This window comes from Gouania willdenowi, chromosome 17 (genome assembly GCF_900634775.1).
Source record: "Gouania willdenowi chromosome 17, fGouWil2.1, whole genome shotgun sequence".
In the NCBI taxonomy this organism is placed as follows: Eukaryota; Metazoa; Chordata; class Actinopteri; order Blenniiformes; family Gobiesocidae; genus Gouania; species Gouania willdenowi.
The window spans coordinates 1418982-1444060 of NC_041060.1; the positions used below are offsets into that span (position 1 = coordinate 1418982).

A 25079-nucleotide genomic window follows, 5' to 3' on the forward strand; every position below is an offset into this window, starting at 1 on the left:
CGCGCCACTGGTTTGGGAGCAGCTGAGTTAAACTTTGACTCTTATTATTCCTGTAAGATATGTTATAGTCTGTGTGGTTTTTATTACTTTATTAGTTATAGTTAAATGATTAAACGATAGTTAGAATATGAAATTATCCATGATTAACTGTGTGTGTGTGTGTGTGTGTGTGTGTGTGTGTGTGTGTGTGTGTGTGTGTGTGTTTGCAAAACATATCCATTGTCCACCATAGCTGGTTTAAACTAGTTTGGGCCAGTGTGGGGGTATGTGACCCACTGCATGGACATATGAGCTTTTTCTTCCCCAAAGTTTTTGTGTTACCATATATGTATTAATCCTGCACCCAGAGCGCTGTTGCACAGCCCTCTGGGTGTGGTCTATGTTTTCTATAATAAATACCTAGTTCTGAGGCATCACCATCAGAGCAATCCAACTTATATCGGACTTTTGTGTCTCTTTTTGTTGGGTTTTTCTCCGAGCTGCAGCTCGCACCTCTCTGCCTCTAGTCGCCTTTTAAGTCAGATAGTGTTTTTCTCCCTGAGTTGTGATTGAGCAACGGTCTTAACGTATTTAGACCTAACAATTCCACTCAGTGATAAAGACTGAGCGAGAGTTCACTTTAAAAGCAGTTTGTGTTGTAGAAGCACAGTGAGTGAGGAACAGGATTAAGAACAACACTTTGGATCAGAATCAGAGAAGATCCGGACCCTGAGATTCAAACAGAAAAACCTGCAGGAAATATTTTTGACATTTTTGTAGTTGAAGCTGAACAGAAATATGTTGAGCAAAGATCTCCCAGACATCGAGGTAAACACACACCTTTTTAAATTCTTTTCTTTCCTAAAATTATATATACTGTCTATAAGACATTTTTATTTAAAAATGCACAATATTTACAGTCAGTGCAGACGATCAGAAAACAAAGAGTTGTTATGAGGGGATTTAAGGATTATTCTCTACGTTTCTTACACAACATTAATCTGAAAACCTCATTAACATTCTGCTTGTGACAGTCTTTACTAGGGTTGTAATGTTACAATTATGGTGTAATTATAATTGTAACTGTAATTCAAACAATCTGTTGCTGTCGTAATTGTAATTAAATTGTAATTGAGTTGGTGAACCATGTTACAGTTGTATGTAGTTCTACACATATGGAGTTAACAATTATTAAAATATGTATCATATCAAGCTTTCCCACATTTTGCTATTTTAAAAATTAGAAATCTCGGGGTGTACTGACACACCCCGAGTCACCAGCCAGTACTTTGGCTGGTGACGTGCTGACGTGGTGACGTATCGATCATTTCCTGTTTACACTCTACCGCTGTTTGCAGCGCTCTACTACTGTGTTCTGCTAACTCTAATCAAACTTGTTGTCATTGATATTTTAGCCTTGAAAACACTTGTTTTAATTTTTTACCGTACAGTTAAACGTACGAAGGTTAAGTAAAAAGCAATCTCGCCTCTTATAGGCAGTACAATCTCCTTTAAACTTCCTTTTGTCCTTAGCTTAGCTTAGCTTAAATTTAGCACCTATGGCTTCTCTCTCCTCCCCTCCGCTCTCCTGCCCGGTGTGTCAGATGTTTAGTTACTCCTCGTCCTCCTTTAGGGACAATGGTAGTTGCATAAAGTGTAGCGTACTGTTAGATATGGAGGCGAGGATCAACAATCTGGAGAAGCGGTTCCGCACCCCTGATACCAAAACCGAAGCTAGCAAGCAGGACCTAGCCGGTGCGGACCGTGCTAGCTCTAGCTTAGCCTCCCCCCCGGCCAGCAATGAGTGGGTTACTGTCCGTGGTAAGCATAGTCGAAGGTCAAAAAGCCGCTCGGGACACCACCATGTTCACGTCTCAAACAGGTTCTCCCCCCTCTGTGAGGACAACACACTCACCGGGGAACAAACTCTGATAATTGGCGACTCCATAGTGAGAAACGTGAAGCTAGCGAAGTCAGCGGGCATTGTGAGGTGCATCCCAGGGGCCAGAGCGGGCGACATAGAATCAAATCTAAAGTTGCTGGCAAAGAGTAATCGTAAGTTTGATAGGATAGTCCTCCATGTCGGCACTAATGACTCCCGACGTCGCCAGTCGGAAGCAACCAAAGTGAACATTGAATCAGTTTGTGCTTATGCTAAAACAATGTCGGACTCCGTAATTTTCTCTGGTCCTTTACCAAATCTGACCAGTGATGACATGTATAGCCGCATGTCATCATTTAACCGCTGGCTATCGAGGTGGTGTCCAGAAAACGAGGTGGGCTTCATTGATAATTGGAGATCCTTCTGGGGAAAACCGAACCTGATAGGAAGAGATGGAATCCATCCTACTTTGGAGGGAGCATCTCTACTATCAGAAAACATGGCACATTTATGACATCTCATGAATGAGACCATGTTACAGAGGGGGAGTCCTCCACGCCCCTCTGCGCTTGCCTTAGGACAGTTTCCCTCCCATTGCTATCAGGATAGCTGTGTTCATCGCCATGACAACTGTTGTGATGGTGATGAATATTATTTTATGGAGACGGTGTCAGTCCCCCGACCCATATTTCACAATGATTTTAACATAAAATCAAATAAAAGAGCTATCAATTATAAAAATCTGAAAAAAAATTAAAATCTCAAATCTAGAAACACCAAAACATAAAACCATTAGATGTGCTCTATTAAATATTAGATCACTGAGATCCAAATCTCTACTAGTAAATGACCTTATCTCAGAAAATAACTTTGATTTATTCTGTTTAACTGAAACATGGCTGTATCAAGATGAATATGTTAGTTTAAATGAAGCCACTCCTCCCAGTCATTTAAATACTCATATGCCACGAGACATAGGCCGTGGAGGTGGTGTAGCAGCTATTTATCATTCCTCTCTCCTAATCTATCCTAAACCAAAGGCCAGTTTCACTTCCTTTGAAAGCCTGGTTCTAAATTTATCTCATATCGAATCAAAAACCTGCCAGCCAGTCTTATTTGCGATAATTTACCGTCCTCCAGGCCCTTATTCTGAATTTCTATCAGAATTCTCTGAGTTTATATCAAACTTAGTCCTCAGTTCTGATAAAATACTGATAGTAGGAGATTTTAATATCCATGTGGACAAAGATAGTGATAGCCTGAGCTCAGCCTTTATGTCCCTAATAGACTCAGTTGGCTTTTTTCAAACTATTAATGAAGCTACTCATCGTTTAAATCATACTCTTGATCTTGTTCTAACATATGGCCTTGATATTAATGAACTAAAAGTCTACCCTGAAAATCCTCTGCTATCAGATCACTTTTTAATATCTTTTAACATTATCCTAGAGGATCTCGCACTGTGCAATAAAATAGTTACAAGTAGAAATCTATCCAACAGTGCTGTGGCTAAATTTAAAGAGGCCATTCCTGCTGCCTTAAACTCAGTGCACCATCCAATAAATAACTATGATATTAATTATAACCCCTCTCAACTGGATCTGCTTGTCGATAGCTCTGCTAGCCTACTAAAATCCACCTTGGACTCAATTGCCCCATTGAGGGAAAAAACTATTAAACGTCAGAGGAAAGCTCCGTGGTTTAGCTCTGAAACTCACACACTCAAACAAACAACCCGTAAATTAGAGAGAATGTGGCGCTCCAATAAAACAGAGGAGTCACGAATACTTTGGCAAGAAAGCCATAGTAAATACATGACAGCCTTACGACATAGTCGATCTACATACTACTCCTCACTAATTGAAGAAAATAAAAATAATCCGAGGTACCTTTTCAGCACTGTAGCCAGGCTAACACAAAGTCAGAGCTCTATTGAGCCCATGATTCCTCTAGCCCTCAGCTGTGAGGACTTTATGACATTTTTTAACGATAAAATTCACAAGATTAGAGATAAAATTAGCCACTCCCTGCCTTCACCTGGGCCTGCTGTACCATTAAATGTAAATAGGCCTAACCTAAACTGTTTCACACATATAGGACTTCAGGAACTTAACTCTATTATTTCATCCTCCAAACCATCGACCTGCCTTTCAGATCCGATCCCAACTAAGCTGTTTAAAGAAGTTGTTCCCCTAGTCTGCCCATCTTTGTTGGAGACAATAAATATATCCCTATCAATAGGCTACGTGCCACAGTCCTTTAAAGTAGCTGTAATCAAACCCCTTCTCAAAAAACCTACTCTTGATTCCAGCACTTTAGCAAACTACAGGCCTATATCTAATCTTCCTTTTATTTCAAAGATTCTTGAGAAAGTTGTGGCAGCTCAGCTCTGTGAATTTCTTCAAAACAACAGCCTGTTCGAGGACTTCCAGTCAGGCTTTAGAGCTCAACACAGCACAGAGACTGCTTTAGTTAAAGTAACTAATGATCTACTCTGGGCTTCAGATGAAGGACGACTCTCAGTGCTGGTTTTATTAGATCTTAGTGCAGCTTTTGACACTATAGATCACTATATTCTACTAGAGAGATTAGAGAAATTACTTGGAATCACAGGGACTGCCCTAAACTGGTTTAAGTCCTACCTATCTGATAGGTACCAGTTTGTACACGTGAATAATAAGTCTTCTGTGTACACTAAAGTAAGCTACGGGGTTCCTCAGGGCTCTGTGCTAGGTCCAATCCTCTTCTGTATCTATATGATCCCCCTTGGTAATGTTATGAGAAAATACTCTGTTAACTTTCACTGCTATGCTGATGATACCCAACTGTATGTATCAATGAAGCCAGGTGAGACAAATCAGCTATCTAAACTTGAGGCCTGTCTAAAGGACATTAGGGCCTGGATGGACCAAAATTTTCTTCTTCTCAACTCAGACAAGACTGAGGTCATTGTACTGGGCCCGCGACACCTTAGAGAAACCTATGCTAGCCTAACTGCCCTAGATGGCATTACTCTGGCACAAAGCACAACTGTTAGAAACCTTGGGGTTCTATTTGATCAGGATTTATCCTTCAACTCTCACATAAAACAAACTTCAAGAACTGCCTTCTTTCATCTCCGTAACATTGCTAAAATCAGATCTATCCTGTCTCAGGGCGACGCCGAAAAACTAGTCCATGCTTTTGTTACCTCTAGACTGGATTATTGTAATTCTCTTTTAGCAGGCTGCCCGAGCAAGTCGCTTAAGACACTTCAGCTGGTTCAAAATGCTGCAGCACGTGTACTGACTAAAACTAGGAGAAGAGATCACATTACTCCTGTATTAGCCTCTCTGCATTGGCTTCCCATAAAATATAGAATAGAATTCAAGATTCTTCTTCTCACTTATAAAGCCCTAAATGGACAGGCACCAGTCTATCTCAAGGAGCTTGTAGTGCCATACAATCCCCCCAGAACACTACGCTCTCAAAATGCTGGACTACTCGTTGTTCCATTCATCTCTAAAAGTAGTATAGGAGGAAGAGCTTTCAGTTATCAGGCCCCACTTCTCTGGAACCATCTACCAACCACGGTTCGGGGGGCAGACACCCTCTCTACCTTTAAGGTTAGGCTCAAAACATTCCTCTTTGATAAAGCTTTTAGTTAGGAACCAGCTCATAGCTCATAATTAAGATGCAATAGGCATAGACTGCCGGGGGGGGGGGGTCTGGCATGCTCGGTTGGAGAGAGGTTGGAGAGGGCGTTAAGAGAGAGGTCATTTAGGTTAGAGAGGGACCGGAGAGGGTCCCATTCCTCTTTCAAACACTCCCTCTATGTCTGCTTACTTCCCTTGTGTGTTTGCTCCTGTACTCCTTCTGGCTTTTGTCTTGCAGGTCCGTGGGATCCTCAGTGTGGAGTTACAGAGACTCAGCGGCTCTGTCTCCACCCTTTTCTCTGCACACACCCAACACAGCATAACGTGGATGGCTGTTCATCATAGGAATGGGATCCACACAAGGTTCCTGCTGCTTAACAGAAGGTTTTCCTTGCCGCCATGATGAATTCATGTTGGGTGTGGGATACATATGTATGTGTATATACGTATATATGCATATGTGTGTATCCATAAAATGAAGAGTCCGTCCTTAAGACTGCTCTACTGTAAAGTGCCTTGAGATACCATTGGTTATGATTTGGCGCTATACAAATAAAGATTGATTGATTGATTGATTGAAAAAAGGCTCAGACGCCCACACTTTAAATATTAAAACCTATATTTACATTGATTAGGAAGCCTAACAAGGTAATCAATAGATAGGAAATAAATTATATGATAGATATTTGTTTTTAGCATATTTTACAGCTGATTAGGTTCTTGTTAGCATTAGAGATGCTAACAGAAAGCTAACACAAGAGGAATGTTAACTTGTATTAGGTTATTTATTTCAGGCTCAGTAATTGTGATTAATTATTGAACCTTAGTAATTGAAAATGTAATTGTAATTGACTTACTGAGGAGAAAAAAATAATTGTAATTTAATTGTAATTGGTAAAAAAAAATTCAAATTACAATTAATGAGCCTGAAATAAATAATGTAGTATAAGTTAATCTTCCTCTTGTGTTAGCTTTCTGTTAGCGTCTGTTATTATAAATGCACAAAATGACAACAAAAGGTAACAAAACAAAAAAGGAAAACACAGTTTTTTAAAAAAAAAAAAAAGACACGAAATGACAACAAAGACACAAAACAACCGTAAAACACAAAAAAGTCCTACAAAAACAAATGATAAAAAATCACTTCAAAGACACACACAATTACAAAAAATGTCACAAAACTATAATAAAAATGAAATAGATTAATAAAATAAAAATAATTACAGAAACATGTAAGCGATAGCAGATTTTTATTATAATAGAATCTTGTTATTGGACTTTGATCGCTGCTGATTGGCTGTGCAAAGTCACATGCTCTGATAATATGTAGACACACAAGATCACAGGGTAAATATGTGATCAAACCTCAAGTGAGTTTAAACAAGTTGAGCTTGAACCTGTTTCTCAGTGAACTTGAAGGAAAGCTTAAGTTGAACTTTTAATTCTAATCTGTGAAGTATCCATTAACACTTTGATTTCTAATCTTTCTGCACGACTGATAAAGATAGATCAATCCCATTAAGACCAGATTCATTGGCATTGACAACACAGTTAATTGTGAAATATTGTGTATCCCACGTGCTTTTATTGTGTAATGTGATGATGAGCCATGAGGTTTGATGCACATGCAGTGATAAGAGGCAGGTGACCACAGCAGGACATGCAGTTCTAACAGGAGAACCAATCACATAGAACTTGAAAGTGGGTGGGAGGTGGAGGGGCGGAGCCAAAGACAACAATTAACTGTTGATCTAAAGCATGCAGGGGCCCATCGGCCCTCGGTTAAAATTTGTGTGGCCCCCAAAGTAAACTCACAAAATGACAGAAAAATACACTAAGTTTCCCCCCCCCAAAAAAACAACAAAAGATGGCTACAAAAATCCTGAAAAATATACAAAATGATATTTCAAAAAATCACTAAAATAACAGCAAAAAATCACAGCAAAAAACAACACAAATTGACTCCAAAAAAAAAGAAATTGTATACAAAACTATGACAAAAATACACAGAATGCCAGAAAATATACAGAATTATACAAAAAATATACATAAATGCACTCAAAAAACACACAAAACAAATAACTGAAAAAAATGCAAAAACAAAAATACAACAAAAAATGACTAAAATCTATACAAGATGATGACAAAAATACATAAGAACCAGAGTGTATATATTTGTTATATATAGCCAGTTATCTGGATCAGTGATCTGGATCATGGTCAGATTAGGAGACTTTTCTAACCCCATTAATAACCATACAGTAAGTGTACAAATGTGTGGTTGAAGGATCCATTGGAAAATAAATAATCAGTCAGGAAGATTCAAATCTCTCAGACAATGAGCTACAATCCAATGTTAATCAACTTTTCAACTTACTTCCACTTTTTTCCACAATCTTTTTAATTCCTCATTTTAAATCATTTATTCCTGCTGTTATATATTAATGTAACAGATCACATGACCTGTTCAGTGCAATGACCCACCAAACCTTATCTTATCAGTTTGATGGTCCAAACTGTAATGTCAACGTTCCAGGAATGTTCCAGAGGTTTTTCCAACAGAAAATCTCTGCACGTGCCACAGTCAAAACATCCACTACAAAAGTGAAAAATACCGTTAGTTATAATTAAAGTATTTACTGCACAAATAAAGTTGTAAATGAGACAAAATGATTTACCACAATAAAAGAAAAAATATATTATTACATTTGCTGCAGAGATGAAACACAGTATATTATTCTATCTCTGTGTAGTACCATTAAAAATTAAAAATAATAATTAGAACAGCAATGGGCAACTGGCGGTCCGGGGGCTACATGCAGCCCTTAGTTTAATTTTACACGGTCCCCAAAGTAAATGCAAGAAGTGACTCCAAAAAAACACAAAATATCAGAAAAATATACAAAATAATTAAAAGAAATACACAAAAAACATCAAACACACTCAAAATAAAAAGAAATATACAAAAAAAAAAAATTACAAAATGACAAAAAAAGTATGTAAAATATTTCCAAAAATGTACAAAATGAAAAAATACATGAATGAAAATACATAAAGCACAAAACAACAGCAAGCACACACAAATTGAGAGAAAATATACAAAATGACTCCATAAACACACAACTCTAGAAAACATATCAAAAAACAACAAACACACAAAATAACAGAAAAATACAAAAAACTTCAAAGTTTTAAAAATGTATCATAAATGATCACCAAAGTAGCAGGGATTTTATTTTAATGCTTTGTTTTTTGAACATGTTGTCTGTGTTTGTGCTTCGTACAGAGCATCATGGCTCTGAACCCCAGAGTAAAAACACACGCTCAGATCTTCTCCACAGCGAGCAAGAAAAAGGAGAAGAAACACTGGAAGAGGAACCCAGAGAAGAGCTGTGATGTGTGTACGACTCTCAATAGATTCATATGGGGCGTCCATTGCAAAGTTGCACATGCTAAAATAAACAGCAACTTTTCACAACATTAAGCAGCAAACGTGTGACATTTTTTACATTACTTTTGACCAGATTTACTGGAATATTTGTTAAATTTGTAATATTTACTTTTCTCGTAAAAAATACAATGGCAATGTTAAATCTAAATGTTAATTCTAAAAATTAGATGTTAAATGTTGCACAGTGGATAGCGCTTGTTCGAGTCAATGTTCTTTTATTTTGGTAATTCCAGTGAATTTGCATATTAACTAAATATTTAGTTTCACCCGTGAAATTTAGATTTAACATTTACAATTTAAATTGAACATTTAGAATTAGATTTAGATTCAACATTTAGATTTAGATTTCATATTTAGATTATATTATTTACAATAAAAGTAAATATTACAATTTTCAAAAATATTGCTGTAAATCTGGTCAAAAGGAACATTCAGTAAAAATCATGTAAAATTCACATATGTTTTTTAAATGTGGTTTGTTGCTAAAAGTTTAGAAAGTTGCTGTTTATTTTAGCATGCACAACTTTGCAATGGACGTCCCATATGAGTCTACTCCCACTGCAAATGTGATATTTCCGCTCACTCTACTTCTTTTTTTATTCTTTTTGTCTCAGTCTTGCATTAAGTTGGAAAACAACTTTGATGACATCAAACACACAACGCTGAGTGAGCGAGGAGCTCTGCGAGAAGCAATGAGGTGATAGCTCTAGTTATTTAGCTGTAATGAACACTCCTTCTCTGCATGGGGTGCCAAATGTTAAAACTCGGTTACTTTCATAGCCAGTATATATTGAACATTTAGCTTACTGTCCTCACATTTAGCTAATTTTTCTTTTATTTGAGACAGAAATTCAGGTAAAACAGCATGTATATCATTGTTAACAATGTGTAAATGAAAATGTTTAATCTAAATCTCAAAGATAAATTTAAATCTAACTGTTAAAATTATATCTAAATGTTAAATCTAAATCTAAATGTTGGATCGAAATGTAAATATCAAATCTAAATGTAAATGTCAAATCTAAATGTAAATGTTAAATCTAAAGCTAAATGTTAATCAGGCCTAAATCTATGGGGTGCCGAATGTAAAAACTCGGTCTGTTTTGACAATTTAGCTCACTTTCCTAACGTTTAGCTCATTTTCTTTTATTTGAGTCAAATTCATGTAAAACAGCATGCTCTATATCATTGTTAGAAATGTGTACATTTGACAAATGAATCTAAATCTAAATGTTAAATCTACATGTAAAAGTTAAATCTAAATCTAAATGTTGAATCTAAATGTTAAATCTAAATGTTAAATCACTCGCCAAGTGTAAAGCTAAATGTTTAGAAATCATACAACGTGGGCAGGTCAGCGCCTGTCGATCACACGGCACTGCTAAACACAGCTTTACACTTGGTGACCGATTTAACATTTACATTTAACAGTTACATTTACATTAAACATTTAGATTTACATTTACATTACAATTTATTTTTCCATGTGTACACATTTTGTAACAAAGATATAAAACATGCTGTTTTACATTCATTTCTGGGCTAAATGTGAGGAGGAAAGTGAGCTAAATGTTCAAAATATGTCGGTCAATGAAACAGTGACCAAGTTTTTACATTCAGCACCACACATAAATTGGGCTCACCTGTTCACTTTGCATGATTTCTAAACATTTAGCTTTACACCTGGGCATTGATTTAACATTTAGATTTAACATTTACATTTAGATTTACATTTAGGTTTACATTTAACATTTACTTTTAGATATAACATTTACATTTAGATTTAACATTAACATTTAGATTTAACATTACATTTAGATTTAACATTTACATTTATTTATCAGGTGTACACATTTTTGCAATAATATAGAAAATGTGGTTTTAAATTAATTTCAGTCTGAAATTAAAGAAAAATGAGCTACAGTAAATGTGAGGAAAGTGAGCTAAATGTTCAAAATATGTGGGCTATGATACAGTGAACCCCATATCTCTGTGGTAGTAAATCAGTCAGCCATTTATCTTTCTAGTTTCAGCTTTAAATCAAAGCAAACTTTCTCTCCAGGTGTCTAAAATGTGCTGATGCTCCGTGTCAGAAGAGTTGCCCCACCAACCTTGACATCAAGTCATTTATCACCAGTATTTCCAATAAGGTAACGTACGACACACTTTGAGTATATTATTATGCTCTGTTGGATTACAATAACATACGTACATACTGTATATATACATATATATGTATATATGGTGTGTTTGTGTTTGAACAGAACTACTACGGAGCAGCTCGGGCCATCTTATCAGACAACCCTCTCGGTCTGACCTGTGGGATGGTTTGTCCCACGTCAGAACTGTGTGTTGGAGGATGTAACCTGTACGCGTCTGAAGAAGGACCCATTAACATCGGAGGACTGCAACAGTTTGCTACTGAGGTAAATAACGTTTCAATTTACAGTATATGCAGAAAAACATTTGACTTTATCACATGACCTGTTAAATAACTCATAGATGTAACACAGGCACTAGATATTATAATTTATAATGTTGGTTGTCGAGAACACACACATTCCTTATTCCCACAGTCTAAAACTTTACAGTTCTGTGACTTCGTAGAATTTGAAACTGCACAAATTTTATACAAAGCAAGAAATAATCTTGGGCCGGAAAAATATCCAAAACGTAGGTTATCAATTAAAGGAAATGTTAAATTTAAAGGTTTTAAGTGTTCGAACAACATTGTCAGTCAATTTGTGGAGTAAAACTATGGAACAGAATAAGTGTGGAGATAAAAAAATGTTTACACATAATTCAGTTTAAAAACAGGAAATGATTTTCACAAGGTCTGCCCCAGGGCAGCTGTGGCTACAATTGTAGCTTACCACCAATGAGTGTGGAGTGAAAGAATAATGGAATGTAAAGCACTATATAAATCCAATGAATTGTTGTTGTTAATATTATTATTATTATTATTATTTTGAAGGTACAGGAATGAAGACAGAGGGGCTTTACGAATCACCAGTTGTTGTTTTTTCCTTTGCCTGTTTTGAGTAATATTGATTTGCTATGAACTATTTGTGAATATGTAGATTGTTTGTATGATGGTATATGAGTAATTATTGTATTGTTAGTTGTATTTAAAAAGACAAAATAGGTAGTGAAGTTTACACAATGTCAATTTTTGCTTATTTTTTTAAACTTTTGATCTTTTCATTTTACATTGATATTAAGACATCAATCAAACAATCAGTCAATAAATCCATTTTGAGGATGGTCTGTCTTGGCTTTAACAGCTACATTATTTGTGTTTATTATCAACTTTACATTAAATCGATTTAAAGCTGCCAGAGAAAAAGAAAGATGTAAACTGTTGAATTCGCTGCTCGAAAGTTTGTTTTTATCTCCACTGTGATCACTTGGTTTATTGACATTGAAAAGTTTAGCCCATTGCATTGTGGGATGTGGAGTCCTGTAGACAGATGCATAGAAGTGTGTTTTTACTTCATTCATTGTGCCAAAGTGCTTTCGCAGCACATTTCTGGTGTTTTCACTGAACGTTGCTCCAATATTAATATGATTATTTATGGGCTTAAAGATCAGAATCCAGCCAAAATTGAATGTCTGCTGAAGTGAGGTGATACTTGGAACAAACGAGAACAAAAACTGAGTCTAGCTAATCACTTTCCTCCAGTAAGAATAAAGTGAAGACACTATTTATGCATATTTGTAATTCAATGCTCCCTTTTTCTCAGGTGTTTAGTAAAATGGGAATTCCTCAAATCAGGAATCCTCAACTCCCTCCAGCCAATGAGATGCCAGAGTCTTACCATTCCCCGATTGCTCTGATTGGCTGCGGCCCTGCTTCCATCAGCTGTGCCTCCTTTCTGGCCCGTCTTGGATACGATAACATTACCATATTTGAGAAACAAAAGTACACTGGAGGACTAAGGTAACTTTAAGATCAAACAGTTGCTATATGAAATGCTTTTATGTTTGAAACAGATCATTTAAGCCAGTTTTCTTAAATCTCACTATACAGTATCTTATAAGGTTTATTTTTTTAGTTTGTCTTTGAGAAATTTAGGTCTGTTCTAGAGAATAAGATTTGACACTTGAAATGTTTTTTGTTGCAGCACTGCAGAAATCCCTCAGTTTCGACTTCCCTATGAAGTCGTCCAGTTTGAAATCAGCTTGATGAAAGATCTGGGAGTTAAGGTAATATCTGGGAATTACAGTATGTGAAGTCAAAATGAGTCGCTTGTAGTGCTGATGATTGATCTGTTTGGTGGTTACAGGTCGTTTGTGAGAAAGGTTTGGGCCTTAATGAAATGACTCTGACTTCCCTAAAGGAAGAAGGATTTAAAGCCGTCTTCATTGGGATTGGTGAGCTGCACATCTGGATATGACAACTTCCATAACTTTGCTCATTAAAACACTGCTGCTTGTGTGTTCCAGGTCTCCCTCAGGCTAACAGAGCAAAAATCTTCCAGGGTTTAACCACTGATCAGGGTTTCTTCACCTCTAAGGACTTCCTTCCTATAGTTGCATCTGCAAGCAAGAAAGGTAAGAAATATATGTGCTATTTCATCAAAACTAGGCAGAAAGGCTTAAAAACCAATTGGCATATGCAGAATAGTCAAATATCCAAGTGAAAGAAATTAAGAGCAATAAGATGGACTTTAAGGAGATGGTGGAGGAACCAATGTGCAGAGATGAGGAATAGTGCTAGAACAAAAATCCAAATAATTCTGAAACCAAACCCCACAAAGTCCAAATTAAAACAAAATAACTCAAGAAACCCAAGTGACTGGAATCCAAAGAGCAACTTGTTTGAAATATATTTATAAAAGGTCTACGATAAATATATAATATTTTTGTTCTAAGAGAGTCCGTGTATCATTCGTTCATTTGTTTTTCATTGAGTAACAAAAACATGAAAAAAAACACCACTCATTATTTGATATTTGTTTCCAAAACCAAAATGAAAAAACAGAAAATGTCTTGTTTTTCAAATTCAAGCTCTTTTACTTCGGTGCAGAGAACGGAAAACAAACACCTTTATTTGTTTGATTGGCTAAAGCTATTATTCTAATGACACGTGTCTTATGTAGGCATGTGTCAGTGTCGTTCTGTCCTCCCTGAGGTCAAAGGTGTGGTGATAGTTCTGGGGGCCGGTGACACCGCCTTTGACTGTGCGACCTCGGCCCTCCGCTGTGGAGCCAAGAGGGTGTTTGTCTGCTTCAGGAAAGGATTCACCAACATCAGAGCTGTTCCTGAGGAGGTGTGACTGACGTAAACAATAAACAAACAAACACATTTAATCATTTCAATTGTTAACGTGAGGGATTCTTTGTCAGATGGAGTTAGCCAAAGAGGAGAAATGTGAGTTCCTGCCCTTCCTGTCGCCTCGTGAGGTCATCATGAAGAACGGGAGAGTTGCCGGTTTGCAATTTTGTCGGACTGAGCAGATGGAGGATGGTGATTGGCTGGAGGATGAGGAGCAGGTTGTTAAGCTGAAGGCTGATTATATCATCAGTGCTTTTGGCTCTATGCTGAGTGAACCACAAGGTAAAGTAGCAACAGAACACGCCAATTTGCATAATAGGGGAATGAGTTAATGAAAAGCATGCTGTATAGCACACATGGACAACTGGTGGCCCAGGGGCTACAGGCGGCCCACGGCCTCATTTTGTGCGGCCCACAAAGTAAACAAACAAAATCACTCCAACAACATAAAGAGTGACAGAAAAACACACAAAAAATACACAAAATGGCAAAAACAATAAAAATAACTAACACTAAATATCAACCAAAATACACAAAATTACTCAAAAAATACAAAAGAACCTAAAAATATATATAAAACAACAACATAAATACACACAAATAGAAAAATATACAATAAAAGATAGAAATGCTCAAAACAAAAATGTACATACATACAAAATAATAACACACTAAGCACCACCCAAAATACAGAATGGCATATATATATATATATATATATATATATATATATATATATATATATATATATATATATGAATGTACAAGTATGCAATTCATACTTGCACATGCAAGTAGCATATCAGCAACAACAAACAACAAAATTACTCCAAAACACGAAAGAAAAAAATACACAAAAATAACATAAAGAACATACAAAACAACAAAACAAATACACACAAATAGAAATATATACAAAACAATAGATAGATTTAGCACATCAGCAACAAAAAACACATAAATGACAAAACATTAAAATGAAAACACACAAACCTTTTATTCTTTCTTGTGTTAAGGCTCAGATTGGTGATTAATCTAAATGCTAACATGAATGGTAATAATGTGGCCCTCAGATCAATCATCTCTTTTTGTGGCCCCCGCTGTGATAAAAGAACAACAGAGCACAATGCATGAATTTAACTTTCTTTTATCATCCAGAAAGTTAAGGTTTAACATTTGAATTTATCATTTTTAGTCTAAATCTTTGGTGGCATGGGCGACCCTGACAAACGTGCATGATCAGTGTTGTGTACGTACTGTACGCAGTGACTGAAGCCATGGCCCCTGTGAAGCTGAACCGATGGGGGACTCCAGAGGTGAACACTGACACCATGCAGACCAGTGAGCCCTGGGTGTTTGCTGGGGGGGACATCGCTGGTTTAGCCAACACTACAGTGGAGTCAGTCAATGATGGGAAACAGGCCTCGTGGCATATTCACAGATACATACAGGTCAGTGTTTACTGTGAATAATTTCATATAAATGATTAACATTTACAAGGTAAATCACTGATGTTTGTCCTTCTTTAGTCTCTCCATGAACACACAGTGGATGCCGATCCAAAGCTGCCGTTGTTCTACAGCGCCATTGATCAGGTGGACATCAGTGTTGAAGTTTGTGGGATAAAATTCCCAAATCCTTTTGGTCTGGCGTCGGCTCCGCCCACCACCAGCACAGCCATGATCAGAAGAGCTTTTGAACAAGGATGGGGCTTTGCCTTGACCAAGACATTTGGACTAGATAAGGTACACACTACAGCACGTGTGTCAAACTCAAGGACCGGGGGCCAATTCTGGCCCACAAAAATTGTATTTCAAGAAGGATTATAAAGCCCAACATAATACACAAAATAACTCCCAAAACACACAAATCGACAGAAAAATGCACACAAAAAAAACAAAAAATACACAAAATGACAACAAAGGCAGACACAACAACCACTTAAACAAACAAAATGACTATGAAAACACAAAAAAACAACAACACATTACAGAATAGCTCCAAAGAAACACAAACTGTCAACAAAATTACACAAAATGACAGGAAAATACAGAAAAACAAAACAAAAATACAGAAAGTGACCCCAAAAACGCACAAATCGACAACATAAATGCAGAAAATTACAGAAAAATACACAAAATTACAACAAGAACAAAAAAAATAACAAAAACACAGATGACCAAAAAACACACAAAATGACTACAAACTGACAAAACCAGACAATTTTTCCAGAAATTTTGCAATTTAACTGAAATTTTTCCACAGGATCTACCGGAATTAAATAAAAATGAATCACAAAAGCAAGAAAATTTAGGTGAAGATCCTGCAAGGCCTGATGTCAGAATCAGAATCATAAAGGATTTTATTCTCCAGGTACAGTTTAAAAAACAGCACAAGGAATTTAACTTGGTAGTTGGAGCAAAGAACACACGTCAACACACTGAAGCGGCCATCTGTGGCGCCATCATGTTTAGATGAAAAGTGGGAAAAACAGGAGAAAGGGATGGGAGGGGAGAGGAGGAAAAAGGCTGGATCTAAACTGAATTCCCATGGGGGAGTAAGGGGGTTGGGGGTTTAGTGGGGAGAAAAGGAAATGATTGCCAGCTGCTGGGGGGCGCAAGCGTGCAGCCCTTTGCTCCGTTCTGAATACAGTCAGATGATGTGTGACAACCTTGAATAGATCCAGTTCAGAAACAAAGTTCCAGGTGGTGGTGGGGGAGGGGAGGATGGTTTCTGCAGCAACATCCTGGTGATCTGTCACTTTATGCTTGGATATTGTCAGTGTTTTACATACTTTAATTATCATTTTAAGGTGGAAGTGAAAGGTAGGGGATATTATTCTTGAAATTTCTTGTTTTTCTGCCTATAATCTGCAGAAACTGGTTCGTGTTTGGCTCCTGAACTAAAATGGGTTTGACACCTTTGCACTACAGCATATACTGTACATACAATATATCCCTCAATCTGTACAGTATGTTAAATTATCCAACATGACTAACTCTTTGAATCTGTTATTTCTGAAGGATCTGGTGACCAATGTTTCTCCTCGTATCGTGCGTGGAACCACATCGGGTCACGTGTATGGACCAGGCCAGGGTTCCTTCCTCAACATTGAGCTGATCAGTGAGAAGACGGCTGCCTACTGGTGTCAGTCAGTCGCTGAGCTGAAGAAGGACTTCCCTGATAATGTAGGTTTCACATCTCAAAATATCCAAATGCACTGGTATTTTTACAGAAATCTGACTAACTTGGCTTTTCACAATTGAATATTCATCCGTCTTCTTCATAATGGGCTGGAGTAAAGTTATTTTCTGGTTCTGTGTCTGCTTTAATACACCTGAAACTAATTCATGTGCTTCATTCAGGTGTTGAATCAGGAAAACATCAAAAACAAATTACACAGTGACCCTTCAGGACATGAAAAAACTGTCCTAAAAGTATCATATTAGGACATGAAATATATTGTTTTATCGAATATCTTATTACATTACATTACATTACATGATATAATACCAGTATATATTACGTTAAATTATATATTTTAATACATTATATTATATCATTTTATATTATATTTTATATATCACATTACATTATACATTTATTATATTATGTTATATTACATTATATTAAGTTATATCATTTTATATTATATATTAAATTACATGATATTATATTATATTATATGTTTTATTATATTATATTTTTATATCATTTTATATCATATTACATTATATTATGTTATATTTTATAAGTATGGAGTGAAACGATAATGCCTTAATTCTGTAAAACGCTTTGAATGTCTATGATAAAGCACTATATAAAATCCAATCCATTATTATTATTATATCATTTTATAATATATTATACATATCAAATTAATTATTATATTTTTATTTATTGTGTTGTATCATTTTATATTATATTATATCATTTTTTATCAATATATTACATTATATTACAGTATTGAAAAAGGTTGCACTTAAATAATAATTAACGTGTAAGTTCCCTGTTTCTCTGGTAGGTAATTATCTCCAGTATCATGTGCAGCTACAATAAGGAAGACTGGACGGTGATTTCAAAGATGGCTGAGGTGAGTCATGCTGCACGTTTAGCGTGTGCACAATAACACGCCAACAATAGGAAACGTGTGTGTGTGTGTGTGTGTGTGTGTGTGTGTGTGTGTGTGTGTGTGTGTGTGTGTGTGTGTGTTCAGGAATCAGGAGCAGATGCACTGGAGCTGAACCTGTCGTGTCCTCATGGAATGGGGGAGCGAGGCATGGGACTGGCCTGTGGACAGGTAATCAAGTAATCCACATGTGCCAAACTCAAGGCCCGGGGGCCAAACCTGGCCATTAAAAGCATCCGATTCGGCCCGCAGGTGAAAGTAAAAATGAATTTTTGTGTAAATTACCAAATATTTAATTTGTAGATATCTCAGCCCCTCCAACGACACAAATTCAATAAAGTTCTACAATATAATGCTTATATCACATGATGACAGTTATTTTTCATCTTAAATTGCTGAAAGAACTCAATTTCTTTTTCCAAATCTCAGTTTACCCAGATTACATTTTAAAAATGCCACAAAATCAAGGAAATTTAAAGAAAAATCTTTAATTTATTGCTTGAATATTGTAGGTTCCTAAATACTTTCTATATCAATTGTACACGAAAAACAAAGGTACATTATTATGAAATTGCTGGTTTTCCAGTGTGACATCTGTGGCCCACTTGAGATTAAACTGGTCCGTATTTGGCCCCTGAACTAAAACATGTTTGAAGTAATCTAACACTTTGATTGTGTTTTGAAATTTTGTTCCTGGACCTAATGTTATCAATAAGAAATATAATGTACTTGTATATTATTCTAATTTAGTGTATTTTAACAAGCCTTCTGAACTACAAATAAATTAGGAAAAACAAAGAATTATGTAAAACTAGGCAAATATGTATTTGGCAGTTTGAAAAAATTGGCAAAAATGACAACCTGCATCTGGATTTGTTGACAAGTTTGTTCTTTTTACTAATTAAATTGAAAGTAATAATGCAGAAAAAACTGAAGACTGACCTTGACCTTATATTTTGACCTTGAGTGACAGTCAAGGTCACACATTGAAAGGAAATGTTGTTCAATGGTACCAGTGGCTAAGATATAGAAAAAACAGCTTTTTTGTGTTGTCATGAACTTTGACCCCTACCGATCTTTTTACTGGTAGGTCGTACAGCTTCGGTCCAGTTAAATAAAATACTCTACTTGAGATGAGCTTTTCATAAATGTAAGCATTGAACTTGTACGATAAATATTCATAGAGATATTTTGGTTTTTGACACTTGACGCGACCTTGATATTTTAGCTCCAAAAAAGGTCGACTGCACATCCTTGACATTGTCCCTATGAGATGACATACGCGTCATTGGTACTGCATTAATAGATTTGGAGGAGTTCCACGACAAAGGAGTTGCGGAACAAAAATAATAAGAATATCAACAAGATTAATTTTCAATTTTCAAATGCAATAAGTCTGTAATTAGATCACACACCTGAAACCCAATCTTACAGCAAATAAATCAGCATTTGTTGTGTCTTTAGGACCCCGTTCTGGTTCGTAACATCTGCCGCTGGGTTCGTGCAGCTGTTTCCATTCCCTTCTTTGCTAAACTGACGCCAAACGTCACTAACATTGTTGACATTGCTAAAGCTGCTCACGAAGGTACTATTGCTTTGACTTTATTTCACTCAAAAAGTGATCGTAATCCAAATTCGACGACGCATGTGTGAAATAAATCCCTATTTCTGTGGGTTTTAAAGGAGGAGCAGATGGAGTCACGGCCACAAACACAGTTTCTGGTATGATGGGACTGAAGGCGGATGGAACACCCTGGCCGGGTGTTGGTGCAAGCAAGCGCACGACATATGGAGGAGTGTCTGGTAAATTTACATCAGCACAAGGATCGCAAAATCTACACGCAACACGATTTGATATTTTACCATCTAAGATGCAGTTAATATACTATGATAGCTGTACCTCAATAGATGATTTAAGACGATAAACTGAATACAGCAACATAATAACAGCCATACAAAGCACAAATATGTGATGTAGTTTGGTACAATAAAAAACAATAGCACCTGGTAAATAAAATATACTATCATGTATTAAAATATAATCTCATACAAGACATGGGCAACATGCAGCCCTCAGTTTAACTTTGTGAGTTCTCCAACGACAATGTACAAAATTAATCCAAAAACACACAAAACAACAACAAGAACATGCTAAATATATACAAAATGTAGACATTTTGTATATATTTGTATTATGTATACAAAATATACAAAACTACAAAACAGCACAAAATAACAAAAAATACACAAAGTGACAACAGAACACAAAATGACAACAAAACAACAACAAAAAACACATAATAAGAGAAGGATATGCAAAGTATATAAAACACCAACAGAAATACACAAAACAACAACAGAGCAGCACATAATGACAACAAAAACACACAAAATGGCAACAGAACAATGATTCCAAAAACAAAATAAAAAATCACTTATAATGACTTCCAAAATAACTCCCAAAAAACGTCAGTACAACAATAAAAATATGCTTAATGAAATAGAAATATGTAAAATTACTGCAAAAACACACAAAATGAAAGGAATACCACACAAAACCACAACCAAAACACACATAAACCCTTTGTTCTTACATGTATTAATGCTCAGATTGGTCCTTATTTTACATGCTGACATAAATGTGATCAGATACAATCACACTAGGATGACCATTATCTGTATGTAATGCATTCAAAACACAAGGTACAGTACAGGCAACATGATTCAACATTGATGTATAAATGATGTGTTACTGCAGGTAACGCTATCAGACCCATTGCTCTCAGAGCAGTGTCTGCCATTGGACGAGCCATTCCTGGTTTTCCTATTTTAGCCACTGGAGGAATCGACTCAGCAGAGGCTGGACTCCAGTTCCTCCACGCAGGGGCCTCTGTGTTACAGGTGAGAGCTGAAAATACACAAACTGCTTTTGTTCTCGCAAATCACAAAAGGTCAATGACATTCATATACACTTACTTTGTAAAGTAAGGTGTCAGCCTTGTGGTAATGTTTAAAACCCCCCAAAAAGGGTAGAATTTTGACAATATTTATACGTTTTATTTTATCCATATATGATAGGGTTAGAAGGTCATTTCTCTAACTTTATAAATTTATAAAGTGTGGTTTGGTGACTTTGTCGTATTGTTAACATGTGTTTTTTTGATCTCATAGGTTTGCAGTGCAGTTCAGAACCAGGACTTCACATTGATTGACGATTACTGCCTCGGTACGTTCCACTGGTTCTTTGTCATGCACAACTGTCACGTCCTTTTGGATTGTATATATTGCTCAGACTTGAAAGGGCACAAATGTAAATGAATATCTAAATGTTAAATCTAAATGTTACATTTCAGATTTATCATTTGGATTTAGATTTAGATTCAACAACTAGCATTGAAATGTAACATTTAGATTTAATATATAGATTGAGATTTAACAATTAGATTTAGATCTAACATTTAAATGTAACATTTAAATTTAGATCTAACATTTAAATGTAACATTTAGATTTAGATTTAACATTTAGATTTAATATTTTGATTTTGATTCAACAATTCACATTTAAATGTATTATTTATATTTAAATATAACATTTAGATTTAATATTTAGATTTAGATTCAACGTTTAAATTTATATTTAACAATTAACATTTAAATGTATCATTTAGATTTAAATGTGATATTTAGATTTAATATTTAGATTTAGATTTAACATAAACGTTATATTTTTACAAGAAAAAATCACAAATATTGCTGTAAATCTGGTCAAAAGTAACAAAAAAAATTCACATCTGTTTATAAAATGTGGTTTGTTGCTAAATGTTTCCAAACGATGCCGTTTATTTTAGCATGCGCAACTTTACCCCACATGCCCATACCAAACTTAAATTTAGATTTTAAAATGTTTTTTACTATATTTAATTTTTAACTAAGCAGGGAAGGAAACTCCTACTCAAATATATTAAATATGTATTCTACTTTTTAGTTATAGTTAACTATATGGTGTGTAAAATTGTTCAAAGCATGACGGTAACACTGTGTGTGTGTGTGTGTGTGTGTGTGTGTGTGTGTGCGTGTGTGTGTGTGTGTGTGTGTGTGTGTGTGTGTGTGTGTGTGTGTGTGTGTGTGTGTGTGTGTGTGTGTGTGTGTGTGCGTGCGTGTGTGTGTGTGTGTGTTTAGGTCTTAAGGCCCTGCTTTACCTGAAAAGTCTTGACCTCAATGACTGGGATGGACAGTCTCCTCCCACACAAAGACACCAGAAAGGAAAACCAGTGCCCAGACTGGATGAACTGGTTGGAAAGGTACAGAATCCTTCAGATAAAACATGACGTGATTAAAATTAGCATTTATAAAGCATGGTTGTTGTTCCTCTTATTGATTTCTATAAAGGTCGTATAGTAAATGTTTTGTGATTGGTTGATACAGAGTCTTCCCAGCTTTGGACCGTATCTTGAGGAGAAAAAAGAACTAATAGCGAGATATAAAAAGCAGCTCAGGGATGCTGGAACCACCGAGATTATTGAAAGCAATAAAAACCCCAACAATGTATTCAAAAAACCTGTTCCTGCTGTCAAGGTGAGGCACACACACACACGCGCGCACACGTATGACATATATACATGGCATACATAATATATACATACTTTTTGTACGTTTTTGTCATGCTTATAGGACGTGATTGCTCGAGCTCTCCGCCACATCGGAGCATATCAGGAACTAAACAACAATGAACAGGTACGATCTCTGATGACTAATACAAATCAAGCAGTTGTGTCATCACAGAAGTTTAATTTGGCACTCTTTGTAAAACAGTTTGGACATTTAAACTGAACCGATGTACTTTTATTTATAAATCAATTCAAGAAAGAAGAAATATGTAGAAAAAGAAAATCAATCAGAATCATTTGCACATTTGTTGTGTTTTTTTTTTCCTACAGCCTTACATTTTCATCAAGGTCAAAATCGGTTGAACAATGGCTGGTGATGAAGGGCTTGAAATTTCCATTAGAAATAAATTGGAAAGAAAAAAAATAATAAGTCAAAAAGTTTAAAAGTTGCAAATTATAAATCTCTGGAACTTTCTGAATTTCTTAATAGCTTATTTGTCAAAATCGGACAAACGGTGTAGGAGGAGTTAACGTTCTAGACGGGAAAAAAATGAATAACAATAGTGAGGATGCCTCCTGCATCTTCACTAATTATTAATAAATATTGATTGATTGATTGATTGATTGGTTAAAAACTGAGCCTCCTCTGTCCCCTCAGGTCCTGGCTCTGATAGATGAAGAAATGTGCATCAACTGTGGTAAATGTTACATGACCTGCAATGATTCAGGATACCAGGTGGGAAGTTCTTTTCTTTTTTAGTCTCATTATTGAAACGTTGCTCATCAATGATGTGACGGACTATTATTCTACGCAGGCGATCAAGTTTGACCCTGAGACCCACCTCCCCTTTGTCACTGACAGCTGTACGGGCTGTACTCTGTGCTTCAGCGTCTGTCCCATCATAGACTGCATCAAGATGGTTACCAGGACGACGCCATATACACCCAAAAGGGGCGTGCCCGTTAATCCTGTCTGCTGAGTGGATAAATTCATACCCCAACCATTAATTAGATAACAGACTTTATTAAAAGTGTTGTATTTTAAACCTAATGTGAAAAATGATATACATTTAAACATAAATAACAGAAGGAATGCATAATTTTAAATTTAAAGTTAACTGATGATTTATGTGGAGGGTTTTTTTTAGATTTTTTTGACATTTACCGTAACCTGAAGATGTCTTTGATTTAAACTAAGCGTGTTAACTAATTATATTTACAATTAACTTGATTGTCAAACAATAAAAATCAGTGGTAAGAGGTAAGATAGTTATTGCTTTTTATGATCATGGTTTGTTGTTACATAAAGCAAAAAACATTGTGGAAAAATTTAGAATACTAAAATACCGTGAGCTTGCCTGGATTAAAAAAAAAAAATTAAAAAAAAGCAAAATAAATAAATGAATAGGTAACAGTATCTAAGAATTTTTTCAAAGTATTGTATTCACCTGTTTTCAATTTAAATCATCTAAATTAATAACATTTTTAAAAAGAATAATATTTAGGTTCCTTATTAGAAAAATCTAAAATATTTCAATTATTACTAAATTAAATAGTTAAAATGATTTTACACTGTTGCATATCCAATATAATTGTATGAAAATGTAGAAATATACTGTGAAAACATTGTAGTGGCATAATATATCATATTATTAGTAATATTACAGTTATATAGCAAACGTGTGTGATGATAATGTATAAATGTGTGAATTAAAGAGTAATTTATATTTTTTCCTCCTTCAACACAGTGAAATATGATTACACATGTATTATGAGTGTGCTGAAGCATAGAATAATAAAGATCAGCCAATAAACATTCTGTTTGACTACATATGAATGCTATTTTTTCATTAAACTGCCAACTCAATCATTTTGTTTCCTCTTGCCCTTGTTTCTTTTTCTAACTTTTGAACAATCCACATACAACAGAGTTATGATATAACACTAGCAAAAAACATATTTTTACATTATTTTTCATTTTCCATGGTTTTCCATGGGCTTAAATAATGTGCAACAGGTGAACACACAACACTGACATTATTTCAGAATTTGGACAGTAAATCGCCAGGGCCTTAATAATGCAAGCTTCTGAAAAAAGGCAAATTTTCTTTTCAGATGT

General features: G+C 35.6%; 1 protein-coding gene across 1 annotated transcript; it reads left to right on the forward strand.

The window, feature by feature from the left end:
* Positions 1 to 455: 455 nt before the first annotated feature.
* Positions 456 to 24789, forward strand: dpydb (dihydropyrimidine dehydrogenase b). The gene is made up of 25 exons (XM_028473147.1): positions 456 to 807; positions 8783 to 8893; positions 9562 to 9644; positions 11010 to 11097; positions 11212 to 11373; positions 12691 to 12887; positions 13072 to 13153; positions 13234 to 13321; positions 13394 to 13501; positions 14050 to 14219; positions 14296 to 14506; positions 15491 to 15675; positions 15754 to 15969; positions 17248 to 17412; positions 18249 to 18317; positions 18441 to 18524; positions 19818 to 19938; positions 20037 to 20156; positions 21112 to 21254; positions 21525 to 21579; positions 22533 to 22654; positions 22779 to 22928; positions 23025 to 23087; positions 23619 to 23696; positions 23776 to 24789. The coding sequence occupies exons 1-25, from the start codon at positions 778 to 780 to the stop codon at positions 23938 to 23940; spliced, it is 3066 nt and encodes a 1021-aa protein (XP_028328948.1). The 5' UTR covers positions 456 to 777; the 3' UTR covers positions 23941 to 24789.
* The last annotated feature ends 290 nt before the right edge of the window (positions 24790 to 25079 follow it).